Source organism: Ylistrum balloti, unplaced genomic scaffold (genome assembly GCF_031769215.1).
Source record: "Ylistrum balloti isolate Yb309-2 unplaced genomic scaffold, AGI_CSIRO_Ybal_v1 Utg371360, whole genome shotgun sequence".
Lineage (NCBI taxonomy): Eukaryota > Metazoa > Mollusca > Bivalvia > Pectinida > Pectinidae > Ylistrum > Ylistrum balloti.
In genome coordinates this window covers 45,880-62,895 of record NW_026782721.1, presented here as the reverse complement: position 1 = coordinate 62,895, position 17,016 = coordinate 45,880, and the positions used below count along the sequence as shown (strand labels likewise).

Below are 17,016 nucleotides of genomic sequence, written 5' to 3'. Positions count from 1 at the left end.
TTGGTTGACATGTTTAACGTCCGCTTTCACCGATGTAATCAGTATTCAGCAGAAGGGGGTGCCCCGTGTCATCTCCTCCTCTAAAGAAACACGTTCTTTTAGACTATTGCACAGCATAACCCGAAGGTCTGTCGAAGCAACCTTCATCTGTCCAGGAACGTATAATGCAGAAAAATTGTTTGTCCCTTGCTTGTTTCAGTAATAAGTAGTGAAGATCCGAGGTATAACACGGCACTCCTTACCCATGCGGTTTGTGTTTCCCGGGAAGCTGGAAAACAGGCCTGTTTGTACTGTTATGTTCTTTCCTGTGACAATAATACACTTTTCCCAGTGCTCTGTATTGTACACGTCGTGCCGCTCTTCCCCTAAGTTGTCCTGTGATGAAGCAACCAGCTACTACAGCGGGACCTACTGTCATAATGACAATATCTGTTTTCGGATATTTTAGAGAAGACTGTTTTGTTTTATACAATTCGAACTCATGAATTCACTGGCCACTCGTGATATTTTATAACGTCATGTAGCGTTAGATATTCCGATCGTTGATAAAAAGCAGATAATCCGTTTGACTAAGGAGCCTTGTCAAAACTCCCGTTTGTTTGTACGATATTTCACTCGATGGTGCCCATTTATCGACGGTGAAGATGATGGACCGTACTGTTTTATAGGACTCTGGTGAAAAGGAACATCGGGGAGATTTCCAGATGGGATTCCGAATGATATTCAATTACAGATGGCACCGCTGTGCCCTGTGGTGGATAATATAGGAGAGGTATCGATGGCAATAATTGACCCCTCGCTACACCTAAACTGCACAGCTGGAAAAATTCTCGGAAGCTCTGCTCAAGCAATTTTCTGTGGAAATGACTTTTTCCATGGCCATTTTGTAAAATTACTTGATATCCGTGTATTTGATGGTGGATATAGATGAAAGGTGATGCTCCCTGCTGAAAGCCTTTTCGTGTGATGTACGGAGCATGTACTTAGGAAGGTTTGTTGCTGTAGAGACGGGAGATAAAGATGACGATGCTTTAGGAAACAGGCCGACAACGATAAATTGTGTGTGTGTGTATACACGATGTACATGTTATTCATACAAAAGCGTACTTAGGCCCCGACATAATTGTCCAGTTTGTGTATTGCAACACCACACTTGTGATTTCCTGTATTGTGTATTGATAGAATGACGCAAAAAACGATTAATTTCTAATTGTGTACTTGGAAAACCAACCTATATATGTATCCTGGAAACTCTGATATTTCACAACAAACTGTGGTCTTCCGCGGTACGGATGTCTCGTTCTCAACATATGCAGGTAACTGTACAGGTAAGTTAGTCATGTATTATACACGTATAATTTTTTGGTTTTGTTTAGTTTTTGTGTGGGTGTTGCATGTTTTACACACGGTAATGGGGTTTTCCACGCGTGGCCGCGTTATACACACACATGTGTTATACACGTGTTGTACATGTGTTCGTGGTGGCTATGTTAGAGATGTGATGTGGTGACACGGCGCAGAATATTAGATATTTTAAAGATATGGTCTGTCGACAGAATGTGATTGGCTTATAGTTATCAGTGGACATTTGTTTATATAGGTAAGTATACTGTGTGTCTCCGTTCTTAAATTACAGGTCATTGATGATAACTAAATTATCTATACTAAAGTATACACGCCTCTCAGTTATACTACAATGACAAAAATAAGTTTCGTGTTTGGAACATAATACGCGAAATGTTTTGATCACTACAGTCAAGTGATTTCCCTCTGGCGACATCTCCGGCACAGTGTGGACGTATATCCGCCTGTTGATATTTATGACCGACAAGTGGTATGAAATGTTGGACACACTAGAACTAGACGGTCATGGACACGCGCGTGTTCACAAGTTATACCGTAATAAGAATATGGAATTGTTTAGTTATTGTAAACAGTGGATTGGTATAAGAACTGGTTAGTTATTGTAAACAGTGGATCGGTATAGGAACTGGTTAGTTATTGTAAACAGTGGATTGGTATAAGAACTGTTTAGTTATTGTAAACAGTGGATTGGTATAAGAACTGTTTAGTTATTGTAAACAGTGGATTGGTATAAGAACTGTTTAGTTATTGTTAACAGTGGATTGGTATAGGAACTGGTTAGTTATTGTAAACAGTGGATCGGTATAGGAACTGGTTAGTTATTGTAAACAGTGGATTGGTATAAGAACTGGTTAGTTATTGTAAACAGTGGATTGGTATAAGAACTGGTTAGTTATTGTAAACAGTGGATCGGTATAGGAACTGGTTAGTTATTGTAAACAGTGGATTGGTATAGGAACTGGTTAGTTATTGTAAACAGTGGATTGGTATAGGAACTGGTTAGTTATTGTAAACAGTGGATCGGTATAGGAACTGGTTAGTTATTGTAAACAGTGGTTATAGGAACTGGTTAGTTATTGTAAACAATTGGTATTGGTACTAAAACAGATTGGTATAAGAACTGTTTAGTTATTGTAAACAGTGGATCGGTACAAGAACAACTTGACCTGTGTACGTGTAACCATTACAATAATCTTGGTAGGTTAATATTTTACACCGTAACGTGTTTAAATATGGTACTAAAAACGTCTTTTCTGAAAACCCCGGAGATCCGTCCGTTCAGTTTCCTGTAAGGAACCGTCATATAATTTCTCTTGTGTATCGGTACAGCTAGACTTATGCCAGCAAAGTGAAGCATGACGGCCTTCAGAGGAAATCGATATGTATGAATATCATGCTTGATGAATTCATACACTTAATAACTTCAATGGAAATATTTCTATGCGATTTTACCTATCAAGACACGAATCGTAAGGATTCCTGAGTGTTAGATATACTCAATGTTGTCTTCGAATGAGAAGCATCTTTAGAATTCCACGCATACCTTTCTGGATCAAGTGATGTAATAGATTGCTCTATTGTAGGAGAAAAGCTTTGTATACTAAAGTATTAAGAAGACGAATTCTCCACATGCATATACATCTATAATGAATTACATACATGGAGACACCGATTTCTTTATCAATTTGAAACCTTTTCTTAAAAATTATGTGGTTCTACTAAACTAATTTATTATGATTTTTTTATTACTATCATAAGTTATCAAAGACATCTACGACAGTTGAACTCACGAAAAAGCTCAGTATCCGCATCATGAAGGCGTTTTTTCAGGCGACAGTCGTCTTAAATTATTATTATTGTTATTATTATTATTTTTGGAAAAATTTAAACTTTTATTAATTGGAAAGTTAGAAATTGAAATATTGCATTTATAATTATTTCCCGGGGATAAATTATCATAATTATCTTTATCATTATTATAATTTGTTTCTAAAAAAAACATCGAGATACTGTGTATAGTAATCTGGATATTAACACATTTCTACGTCAAATGAATAATGCCTTGACTGAATTAAATTAATGTTTCAAAACTAAAGATCACCCTTGAAAACTCTGATGTTGAATCCACGAATTCAGAAAAATCGTCGTCAACACTATTGTTTACACGATCATTGGTCCCACAACCTGTACCATGTTACGTAATTGAAGATATGAGACTGCGTGAGCATTTCTCGTTAATTCACATTTTTTAGTAACGTTCGACTATTTATTGCGGAATTTGGTAGACTTATGTTCTTTGGTATACAGGGAAACGATCCTGTTTTAAACTATGATAATAACGATGCTGCTATCCCTAAAATATCGATACTTAGATATATCATTAACGGGCAATAAAATATATCTGTAACCGTACAATAAAGTCATGTCTATTTTTAACAATGACGACAAATAGCTATAAATAGACGAAACGTCATAGTTAAAAATAGACATGTTATTGTGCGGTTATATATATATTATTGCCATTTTAGACCTTTTAACAACATATAACTGAAAAATTAATGACATTTCAAAACATTAAATGAACTAAACTTCATTTAATTTAGACCGAATGGAAAGTGAAGTCAACTTCTTCCTTTAAACGATTTTTTTAAAAAACCGAAAGACTAAGTGTACTGATTTTTTTCTTGTAACATGCCAAGAAGAGCTACAAAGCTTGTTCAAATTAATGGACTCACCTACTTTCAATGTCGCAGATGTCAAATGTGCATAAATTTTTCAACAACTTTTCACATTAACTAAACAAACCTCAAGGTATTGATTTAGTTTCTTATCAGTTTAGGTTAAGGGTTACCAAGTTTGTTCAAATGAATGACATTCAAGGTCACAGGGATCTAATACGCTAAAATCTTCAAACGACTTCTCTATAACCAAAAGACCCAAGTATATCAGGATAGAGGGTTACGATGTTTGTTCAAATGAATGACATTGACCCACTGTCAAGTCATAGGGGTCAACCATGTTTGAATTTTTCAACGACATCCCATTAACCAACATGCCCTGGGTACTGATATTGGGCATATAACAAGCTGTGATGAAGGGCTATCAAGTTTGTTGAAATGTATTACCTTAACCAACTTTCAAAGTCAAAAGGGACGAAAGGGTTCGAATCTCCAAATAACAATTTTAGACAGCCATAGACCTGTTTATCAAGATATGGGTCACCACAGTCATTCATTAACCTTTGTTATATATATTCATACACATTGATAATGTTGAAGTATGTGTGATGTTATTTCTACGCGTAGCATTTACGGAAATGGTCTCCTGAAGACTTCCGGTTTTTGACGTCATCTTTCGGATCAAACGAAATATCAGTTTATGAAAAGAGTTAATATGGAAAACAATTTACGGAAAGGGACCAGATTTTCAGGATTTTGATTAATTCCTTGTTTAGAAATGCAGTTTGTGTATAATAGTTTGTATTCGCCAGTACTTAGCAGTATTATTTGACAACAGCACACGAACATGTCTCAAACTAACCAATGTAAATGATTCATACAAACAAGTTGAAACAACTGATCTATATAATGATATAATTGCTAACACCGTCTTTCCTTACCGGTCATTGAGTGAAGCTGTTGCATAGCCAAGCTCTTTGGGAAGCTGAAGTCAAAATGACCTTGTGATGATAGGTCTTTCAGAATGTCAAAAACTTATATATTGTGACGTATTTCACATTGTTTACGGAATTCAAAATGACCTTGTGATGATAGGCCTTTGAGAATGTCAAAAACTTATATACTGTGACGTATTTCACATTGTTTACGGAATTGTTCACATTTAAGATCCGGGTTCATGTTGTCTAGGTCTGTCTGGTTTGAGAGGGAGATATTAAACTTGGGCTGTGTCGTTGCTAATCGCCGAGGGGAAAAACAGACTGCCTTGACTGTACCATAAACATGATGGTGCACAGTCGACATCCCAAATTATTTCCGTAATTTGTTTCAAATTAAGCACAACCAAAACAACCGACCAGCACACGATAAATGTCGACAGATCAGCTCAGGTTAAACCAGCAAATCTATAGCACATGTTTTCCTTATCGTGTCAAAAACGTACAGCGCACGTTGCTTATAGTGCAGTATTGTGGATACTTTCATTGTGACAACGGTTTTCAATTCTGGTTAAATCGCTTAATTTTCACCTAACTCTTGTCCCATACTTGTTTCTAAAATGTGAAATTACAGTCGAAACTCGTTATCTCGAACTCGTATGATTCGAAGACCTCACCCGTTTAATTCGAAGTATTCCGTTGGTCATGACCAAAGTTCGCACTGAACATTCTAAATCACGTAAATCGAATACTTGGATAACTCGAAGTTTTCCAACAAGCCCAGCGACTTAAAGGTAATGGAAGTTCCAATCTACAGAAATATAGAATGGCTCTTGAAGGATGCTCGTCATTTGTTTATATCGTGTTGATATAAGTGTAAGTGGCGAGAGAGAATATATCCGGATGTATTATTTAGTTCTGTTTAAAGTCCACGACCTTGAACGCATTGGTCCTGAAATACCACGCAGGTACTCAAATGTACGAACCAAACACGCTGTGCTGATGGCGGGTTCCGCCAGCTGTGATACATGAGCACGTGCTAATGATATTTACATTACATTCCGTACGCACGTGCCTGTTAATGTATAAAGCAGCTAGACAAGACGCTCGTGCTGGGACCAATTAGTTCAATTATAACACATTTATGTATCTAGATCTGTATGTACAATCTCTGCAATCTACCACCTTTGTCAAAGCACCAGAGTGAATTCCTCCCATGGCGGCTGACAAAGGGAAGCGGAAGTGCAATGCATTTTGGGAGGTATTGACTTAATACTTTGCAAATCAAAAGTTGAATAAAACAGATATTGGTTGCGTTTGCTGTGAGCGAATAAGATGTCTTTTTTGAAAATAATTTACTTGTCAATTCCAACCGAAAATTCTGGATATAAGTAGTCGAAAGCTCAGCTTATATTTGATTTTGTGTTGGACGTGCCATCTTAAAGTATTTCAGTGTCGTTATATTAAAATTCCGATATATTTTTCAGTCATTGGAGAGTTTTTTTTTAGAGGGATATCTATAAGTTTTATTTTACAAGATTTCCTTTACCTATGTTTTCTACGCACGTTACTATATGTGAACAACCTGCCTTTTAACGACAAAACTTATATAATGTAAATGTTTTTTTTTTCTCGCAGTTGCTAAATATGCCGCACTCGAGAGAAATGAAATACTTGAAGTAATCAGGGAGCACATTGTTTTGTTTTAGATCATTACAACAACCGATTTATAATAGCTCAAACACCTGACACCATAGACATACCCGCTCACAGCCATGCTACTCGTTGCTGCAAAGTGTCTAGGAGGGCGTATGTGGATACTGCCTATTCTCACCTTTATCTGGATTTTTGGGTCATGTGTTGTGACGTAAGTATGACATCACTTCCGGTTATATCTTAATATAAGTGAATATGACCATTAAATGTAAATGGAAGTTGATATTAGTAGGTAGACGGATGATCATGTTCAGTGCTATTTCCTGATATCCACAAAACCTCAGTTGTCTACTGATGGGTTATAATACACGTACTTGTATAGAAAATTTTGAAAATAAACTCAAGTCTAAGTTAAATGGTCTTTCTTGATCAAATCGAACGTGTTTATCAGTTTACATTATTAGCTCTAAATTATCTTTAGATACAAATTCCGTCCACAGAGATCTTATAAGTGATTATTAGCTGACGTTATAAACTATAAAGATTTCAATGAAAATAATAATATAAAATAAAAAATCGCTCACTGTTAACTTCAAGTCAAGACTCCCATTACCACTACAGGTGGATAAAGACTTTTGTGATTGGAAAGGAGGGGGTTTGGGTTGTTTCCATATCCGAGGCGACATGCGAAGTTCAGAGAGGGGATGGGGTTAGGATGGGGATGTCTCTCAACATCTGTTTGCATACACTCTCTTGTATCAATATAAAACACACATTGACAATAAGTTGGGTTTACTACAGGTACGCGATTGCCGTGGCCAATAACCACACGTTTCCGGATTTCCCATATATCAGGTAAGCTGTCACACTACCAATAAAGCAGATTCCTGTCACCACATACAGCTCGTCACACTACCAATAATACAGATTTCTGTCACCACATACAACTCGTCACACTACCAATAATACAGATTTCTGTCACCACATACAGCTCGTCACACTACCAATCGTCACACTACCAATAATACAGATTTCTGTCACCACATACAGCTCGTCACACTACCAGCAAAACAGATTTCTGTCACCACATACAGCTCGTCACACTACCAATAATACAGATTTCTGTCACCACATACAGCTCGTCACACTACCAGTAAAACAGATTTCTGTCACCACATACAACTCGTCACACTACCAATAATACAGATTTCTGTCACCACATACAACTCGTCACACTACCAATAATACAGATTTCTGTCACCAGATACAACTCGTCACACTACCAATAATACAGATTTCTGTCACCACATACAGCTCGTCACACTACCAGTAAAACAGATTTCTGTCACCACATACAACTCGTCACACTACCAGTAAAACAGATTTCTTTCACCACATACAACTCGTCACACTACCAGTAAAACAGATTTCTGTCACCACATACAACTCGTCACACTACCAGTAAAACAGATTTCTTTCACCACATACAACTCGTCACACTACCAGTAAAACAGATTTCTGTCACCACATACAACTCGTCACACTACCAGTAAAACAGATTTCTGTCACCACATACAACTCGTCACACTACCAGTAAAACAGATTTCTGTCACCACATACAACTCGTCACACTACCAGTAAAACAGATTTCTGTCACCACATACAACTCGTCACACTACCAATAATACAGATTTCTGTCACCACATACAGCTCGTCACACTACCAGTAAAACAGATTTCTGTCACCACATACAACTCGTCACACTACCAGTAAAACAGATTTCTGTCACCAGATACAACTCGTCACACTACCAGTCGTCACACTACCAGTAAAACAGATTTCTGTCACCAGATACAACTCGTCACACTACCAATAATACAGATTTCTGTCACCAGATACAACTCGTCAAACTACCAATAAAACAGATTTTCTGAAAGTGTGTGCATCATTGAATTACATTCAACTTATTTCAAAAATGAAGATTCTAAATAAAATTTGATTCCTTTTATAGACAGAGAAATTGTACAGTTATGAGTGCAACGAATTTTAAATTATTTACTGACATATTGAGTCTAAGGTAGGTAAGAACTCTTTAAGTACACTGTGGACGTGATGAAATCTCCTTAACACTGATTATAACTTGTTGTAGCTATACTGGAGTAAAGCCTCCCGAGCGAGGAATCTTCACAATCACCATTGCTACAGGGGCAGTATTTCGTAAGTGTAATTATTTAACTCATCTCCCCGAAGAGCAAGTGATCTGATGCCATTGCGCGTCATCTGTTGATATAACAAAAAGGCACAGGATCGTGATATTGGGCCTCAAGCATACTGGAAAAAAGGGCTGGAGTTTTGTTAAGATAATGACATTGATAACTCACAATTTGTGAAGAACTTTTCTTCTTTCCAATAACCAATAGTCCCCGTGTCATTGTATATGTGTATTAACAAGCTTGAGAAATTTAACTGATGATGTCGATTCAGGCTTATTGAGCCATACTTTTCAAATTGTCTTTACATTATAAACTTACTTTTTTCTAAATCAGAGAAATGTCCTATCGGATATATATATATATACATTTGATTAAAGGGTTCGTTGGCAACTGTATTGAAGCATTGCTGAATCGTTTAATATTAAAATAATCAGTCTGTAGAAAGAAATATAGCGACATTAAAATAAAAGGAAATGAGGACAGAAGAACAGAGGAATATTTCGATTCTTGATCAGCGTCAGTTTCATTGCCTCTCTGATGAAAACCTACATATTCTTTTCTTAAATTAAAAGAAATATATATATATACATATATATTATAAGAATATAAGATAGTACATGTACCATTAACCAACATTAACATTTGATATTATTTTTGTACCAGTTGCCGCTAATGCCGAGATGCAGTATCTTTTTATCAAGAAGCTCTTAATGCAATACCGCCCCGTAGAATCCTTTAATCTAAAAAGATGGTTGAACACCAACCGAGCAGGACTAATTCTTGGAATGGTTTCCGGTTTGGGCTTACTTTTTGTGGCCTGTTTTCAGGTAAAATTATTTATCTATGAGTAACCATACGGAACATCTTCGTTCTTAATAAAAGCAAAGGTAGCCTATAACTTTATAAAAATCAAGACACCACTTCCGGTGACAGTACTTGATGATATACCGACCGACACTTCTTCCGGTGATATACCGACCGACACTTCTTCCGGTGATATACTGACCGACACTACTTACGGTGATATACCGACCGACGCTACTTACGCTGATATACCGACCACACTAATTACGATGATATACCGACCGACACTACTTCCGGTGACATACCGACCGACGCTACTTACGCTGATATACCGACCACACTAATTACGGTAATATACCGACCGACACTTCTTACGGTGATATACCGACCGACACTTCTTACGGTAATATACCGACCGACACTACTTCCGGTGACATACCGACCGACGCTACTTACGCTGATATACCAACACACTAATTACGGTAATATACCGACCGACACTTCTTACGGTGATATACCGACCGACACTTCTTACGGTAAAATACCGACCGACACTTCTTACGGTGATATACCGACCGACGCTACTTACGCTGATATACCGACCACACTAATTACGATGATATACCGACCGACACTACTTCCGGTGACATACCGACCGACGCTACTTACGGTGACATACCGACCGACACTACTTCCGGTGATATACCGACCGACACTACTTACGCTGATATACCGACCGACGCTACTTACGGTGATATACCGACCGAAGCTACTTACGTTGACATACTGACCGACGCTACTTCCGGTGATATACCGACCGACACTACTTACGCTGATATACCGACCGACGCTACTTACGGTGACATACTGACCGACGCTACTTACGGTGATATACCGACCGACACTACTTCCGGTGACATATAGACCGACACTACTTACGCTGATATACCGACCGACGCTACTTACGGTGACATACTGACCGACGCTACTTACGGTGACATACTGACCGACGCTACTTACGGTGACATACAGACCGACACTACTTACGCTGATATACCGACCGACGCTACTTACGCTGATATACCGACCGACGCTTCTTACGTTGACATACAGACCGACGCTACTTACGGTGACATACAGACCGACACTACTTCCGGTGATATACCGACCGACACTACTTACGCTGATATACCGACCGACGCTACTTACGGTGATATACCGACCGACACTACTTACGGTGACATACAGACCGACGTTACTTACGGTGATATACTGACCGACGCTACTTACGGTGATATACCGACCGACACTACTTACGGTGACATACAGACCGACGTTACTTACGGTGACATACAGACCGACGCTACTTACGGTGATATACCGACCGACTCTACTTACGGTGATATACCGACCGACGCTACTTACGGTGATATACCGACCGACTCTACTTACGGTGATATACCGACCGACACTACTTACGGTGATATACCGACCGACATCACTTACGGTGTTATACAGACCGACCCTGCCTATGGTGATATACCGACTTATACCGACCGACCCTGCCTACGGTGAAACACCGACTTATACCGACCGACACTACTTACGGTGATATACCGATCGACACTACTTCCGGTGATATACCGACCGACACTACTTTCGGTGGTATATCACCCGACACTACTTACGGTGATGTATCACACGACACGAATTCCGGTGATGTACCGACCGACACTTCTTCCGGTGATATACCGACGTCTGATGGTATACCGGATATCTCTTATCATAATTGAGGGATTTTATATATGTTTTCTATAGTGCTTAGTTATAAGATGACACATGACCCTTAGTTATTCAGGCTTGTGTTAATCTTGAATTTTGTGTTCTGTGAACTTTAGATCTTCAAGTATTTCCAAACATGATTTTAGGTGAAAATGATGTATGTTACACAGATTCTATTTCATTATGATAATAGTTAGTGGTTTTACCAGATGTGTTAGGGGAATGGCAGAAAAATGTGAAACAAGTTAGATACTTAGAAAGAAAAAATAACCAATCAAATACTGGTATTCTGCAGGTAGACACGATGAAGCCGCCTCATTACGCAGGCGCATTCCTGTGCTTTGGGGCTGGCATGGTGTACGCCTGGGTCCAAGTCGTCATCACGTGGAAGATACGTCAGTTCGACGTCATACAGCAGCAAGGCAGGCAGCGGTTCTTGGCAGCACAGATCAGCCAAATAGTGACCAGTGTGTTATCTACAATTCTTTTCGTTACGTGTATCCTTCGACAAGGTCATAAAATCTCCTCATACGGCGTTAACAGGTCGGGTTTATCGATTGTACTTCCAAAGATATTGAAATATAAATAGCTATTACACTGTTATATATGTACCTTAATAACCGAGTCATTGCTAAATAATACACGAGATGTGTTCACTCTCATAACACAGTCCTAATAGTCCAAAATGTCTCAAATTACTCGGGACTCCTCAGATGTTTTCGTCTACATTACATACTATGCCTACAAAGGCAATCCCAAACTTGCAATGATGCGTCATTGTAGCAAAAACAATATGTACGTAAGTTAGGTTCCCTTAACACTGATAAGTTGCTGTCTCCAAGACTAAGTACAACAAGGCCCGAGATGCAGGACTCGGAACCAAATGGGTGAGTATACGTATTTATCACTTAGTAGGTGCGTCTTCAAAATTTGACCAAGGGGAAGGGAGATAACTGTATATTGTGTCAGTAATTGGCAGATATTGTTGAGCAATAATTTGATGTATTTCAATCAATTATGTTTCAAGCTTCGTGGCATTTAAAGTTGTCATGTTAACCATTATTGTTTACAGGACACACTACGCCCTGTGTTCCTGGTCTCTACAATATCAGAATGGCTACTGACATTATCAGTAACATTGTTCCTGCTCACATTCATACCAGGCTTCCGCATGTTCTCAAACACGCGCATCGAAATCGACTTCAATGTAAGTATTTACACTGACGTGTCATCACTGTAAATAACCACATTTATATGTCACTCCCCTGTAAGTATTTACACTGACGTGTCATCACTGTAAATAACCACATTTATATGTCACTCCCCTGTAAGTATTTACACCGACGTGTCATCCCTGTCAATGTTTACATTTACATGTCACTCCTCTGTAACTATTTACACTGATGTGTCATCTCTGTCAATATTCACATTTACATATCACTCCTCTGTAACTATTTACACTGATGTGTCATCTCTGTCAATATTCACATTTACATATCACTCCTCTGTAACTATTTACACTGATGTGTCATCTCTGTCAATATTCACATTTACATATCACTCCTCTGTAACTATTTACACTGATGTGTCATCTCTGTTAATATTAACATTTATATGTCACTCCCCTGTAACTATTTACATTGATGTGTCATCTCTGTCAATATTCACATTTACATATCACTCCTCTGTAACTATTTACACTGATGTGTCATCTCTGTCAATATTCACATTTACATATCACTCCTCTGTAACTATTTACACTGATGTGTCATCTCTGTCAATATTCACATTTACATATCACTCCTCTGTAACTATTTACACTGATGTGTCATCTCTGTCAATATTAACATTTATATGTCACTCCCCTGTAAGTATTTACACTGATGTGTCATCTCTGTCAATATTCACATTTACATATCACTCCCCTGTAAGTATTTATTCACATTTACGTATCGCTCCCATGTAAGCATTTATACTGACGCGTTGTTTGATGTTAGTCTCAGTCGCTCAGGTGCTTTAATTTTTCATTTCTTGCCTCTTGTGTTTCAGCCTGTTAATGACGGTGCACGTGTAGAGAATAGAAACGGAGAACATATCGTTTTGGTGGACAAGGTGGAAGCCCCCCAAAATGGGACGTGATTCATTCAGACTTAATCTTGGGTTTTAGATTTATTTGATAAATATTTGATATGTTGCTCTTTTGGCAGTTTGATCTTATGTCGGTGATAATTTACATGTGTATAACTGGTTATGGATTGTGATGCCTTACTTGTCAATATAAACCCAGAGTTTTCTCTGATTCCTACACCAGACCCTGTCTGTCATTGTCTATCAAAATGATAGCCATCTGGTAGGAGACAGAGAAAAGTCGGGCTACCATAAACACTGCCTTGATTAGTCATGTATATCTGTTGTGGTCTATGTTTTGATAAAATCGGTTTCATCAGGCAGGGATACTGTATTGTAATAACCTGCAACATTGCACCAAATGTCACGAACAAGGGGAGATAAATGCAGTTATCCGTTATTTTTTAATGTTTCATTGCTGTAAAATTATTTGAAAATGTCTTAATCTACTTGAAGATACAAGATTTTCTCAGAAACCCAGCTATCTACCTCTTGAATCGTCTCATGTTTTATCACAAACAGTATGACTGAGAAACGGTTGGATTGTACGTTGAATTACACAATAGGATTAGCTTTAACCGAGTTAAGGGAATCCGGTAGTTCCATTTGTATAACTATAAATACATGTATGGTGTTGTTTTATATTTTTATTAGTTCCGGTGGTCAGTGTGCTATCAAATGTTTTATATTTTTATATGAATTATGACCACGTGTAAGAATAAACGATTTCTGTGTTATTACATAATGATCATCATTTAATAAGGACATGTATCTGTGTGAACTCTAAATTGAGGGGAATCTTTAGCCATTTGCAATTTATTAGTGGTCTTACAGTACAGACCACAACAATCACGTGGAGGGTTAAGAAAACAACTGAATTCACATTTCTTTCGTCTGTTATTGTATTACATACAGCAGCAGTTCTTTTTTAAATTACGAAAATATATTTTAAGAATCTCTTAAATCATACAGAATACTTGTATATATGTCTGTATATGTCTTAATGTTTCATTCGACAAACACATAAATACTATTCATCTCTGTCGTTGTCCGCCTCCTTCAATGCCTTATAAACATTTGATTAAAGTACCCATTTTGTAGTAATCGTGAGAGAGATAGGGATGGAGAGAGAGAGAGAGAGAGAGAGAGAGAGAGGGAGGGGGGGGGAGAAAGGTGGGGTGTTTCCATGTAACAGATTTCCCTTGCTTCGCTTCTCGATGTCAGACGGCATACTGCTATGCACATTTTCCATTTGCATTTATAAAACTTTAACTTTTGTTTACAGTTTTCATATAATGACAATATATACGTAGATAATACCTGCATTTATTGTAAAGTCACTAATGCTGACTTTTAGTCTAGATTATCTTTAGTCTTATTAAAATGTTATATATGACACTTTGTAAATGTTGCGAAGTGCGTGTTCATTTGATGCTAGGTCTGGTTTATTTGTACTGCAAACGTTGATGTTTAAATAAAAGTTTAAATAAAAGTTAATATGATGCTTGTTAAGAGTTTTTTTTATATTAAAACTAACAAACCTTACAGCTTTATATTTTTATGTGTGGATCACTATTCTACATGGAAACAAAAATCTGTATCCATTGTGTCCGGCCGACCGGACTGGTGTCTCAGAAAAATGAGTTTGGGAGAAGGGGGGGAGCGACTGAACTGGTGTCTCAGAAAAATAAGTTGGGAGGGCGAGTGTCGAGGTGGTTTGTGAAGGAGTTTGTCCTCGGGTAACACACTTCGCTTGTGTTGCCAAGGGTGACCTGTGACGGGCCTCACGAATTTTTGTCAGTGAGGTAGACTACAGCAACTTCAAAGAGGCCTCACCTCAAGATATCCACGGAGCGATAAACCAGCAAACAAATAAATTTCTCAGGAAGGGGTCAGCCCTGCCGCTATCCCGTTATACTGAACTCTCTGTTGACTTCCGGTTATTGGGCATTAACGATACTAAATTTGGCCCTCTGTTCAAATTATAGGATCTCATTGCTTCTTGCTGTGTCGGCGACCTTGAATGACGTCATTCGGTGAATAGGGTCGTGAATAACAAACAAATTGTAGTGCTTACCATTAAGTGGTTTATATAGATCACCTAGCTTTTATCTGCAGATTTCAACCTATTCCTGTGAACGTGTTATATAAACAAAAACAAAACTCATCATTAAAAGAAGTTTTTTCACTTTATAGTCGGGGACGCTTTATCGTCGGGGACGCTTTTATCGTCGGGGACGCTTTATCGTCGGGGACGCTTTATCGTCGGGGACGCTTTATCGTCGGGGACGCTTTATAGTTGTGGACGCTCTATCGTCGGGGACGCTTTATCGTCGGGGACGCTTTTATCGTCGGGGACGCTTTATCGTCGGGGACGCTTTATCGTCGGGGACGCTTTTATCGTCGGGGACGCTTTATCGTCGGGGACGCTTTATCGTCGGGGACGCTTTATAGTTGTGGACGCTCTATCGTCGGGGACGCTTTATAGTTATGGACGCTCTATCGTCGGGGACGCTTTATAGTTGTGGACGCTTTATCGTCGGGACGCTTTAATAGTTGTGGACGCTTTATCGTCGTGGACGCTTTATAGTTGTGGACGCTTTATCGTCGGGGACGCTTTTATAGTCGAGGACGCTTTATCGTCGGGGACGCTTTATAGTTGTGGACGCTTTATCGTCGGGGACGCTTTTATAGTCGTGGACGCTTTGTCGTCGGGGACGCTTTATAGTTGTGGACGCTTTATCGTCGGGGACGCTTTATCGTCGGGGACGCTTTATAGTTGTGGACGCTTTATCGTCGGGAACGCTTTATAGTTGTGGACGCTTTATCGTCGGGGACGCTTTTATAGTCGGGGACGCTTTATCGTCGGGGACGCTTTATAGTTGTGGACGCTTTATCGTCGGGGACGCTTTTATAGTCGTGGACGCTTTGTCGTCGGGGACGCTTTATAGTTGTGGACGCTTTATCGTCGGGGACGCTTTATAGTTGTGGACGCCTTATCGTCGGGGACACTTTATAGTTGTGGACGCTTTATCGTCGGGGACGCTTTATAGTTGTGGACGCTTTATCGTCGGGGACGCTTTATAGTTGTGGACGCTTTATAGTTGTGGACGCCTTATCGTCGGGGACACTTTATAGTTGTGGACGCTTTATCGTCGGGGACGCTTTATAGTTGTGGACGCTTTGTCGTCGGGGACGCTTTATAGTTGTGGACGCTTTATCGTCGGGGACGCTTTATAGTTGTGGACGCTTTATAGTTGTGGACGCTTTATAGTTGTGGACGCCTTATCGTCGGGGACACTTTATAGTTGTGGACGCTTTATCGTCGGGGACGCTTTATAGTTGTGGACGCTTTATCGTCGGGGACGCTTTATAGTTGTGGACGCTTTATAGTTGTGGACGCTTTTATAGTTGTGGACGCTTTATCGTCGGGACGCTTTAATAGTTGTGGACGCT

At 39.0% G+C, this 17,016-nt stretch overlaps 1 protein-coding gene across 2 annotated transcripts; it reads left to right on the top strand.

The window, feature by feature from the left end:
- The first annotated feature begins 336 nt into the window (after positions 1 to 336).
- LOC132562169 (DNA damage-regulated autophagy modulator protein 2-like) lies at positions 337 to 14,697 on the top strand. 2 transcript variants are annotated; one of them, XM_060226900.1, is made up of 9 exons: positions 337 to 1,328; positions 6,688 to 6,845; positions 7,436 to 7,489; positions 8,784 to 8,851; positions 9,511 to 9,674; positions 11,729 to 11,930; positions 12,262 to 12,320; positions 12,506 to 12,640; positions 13,483 to 14,697. In XM_060226900.1, exons 2-9 carry the CDS (start codon positions 6,754 to 6,756, stop codon positions 13,570 to 13,572), a joined length of 864 nt encoding a protein of 287 aa, XP_060082883.1. In that variant the 5' UTR covers positions 337 to 1,328; positions 6,688 to 6,753; the 3' UTR covers positions 13,573 to 14,697. The 2 variants fall into 2 exon arrangements, with proteins under 2 accessions (XP_060082883.1, XP_060082884.1); XM_060226901.1 differs by lacking the exon at positions 337 to 1,328 and adding an exon at positions 1,516 to 1,600.
- Positions 14,698 to 17,016: the final 2,319 nt, after the last annotated feature.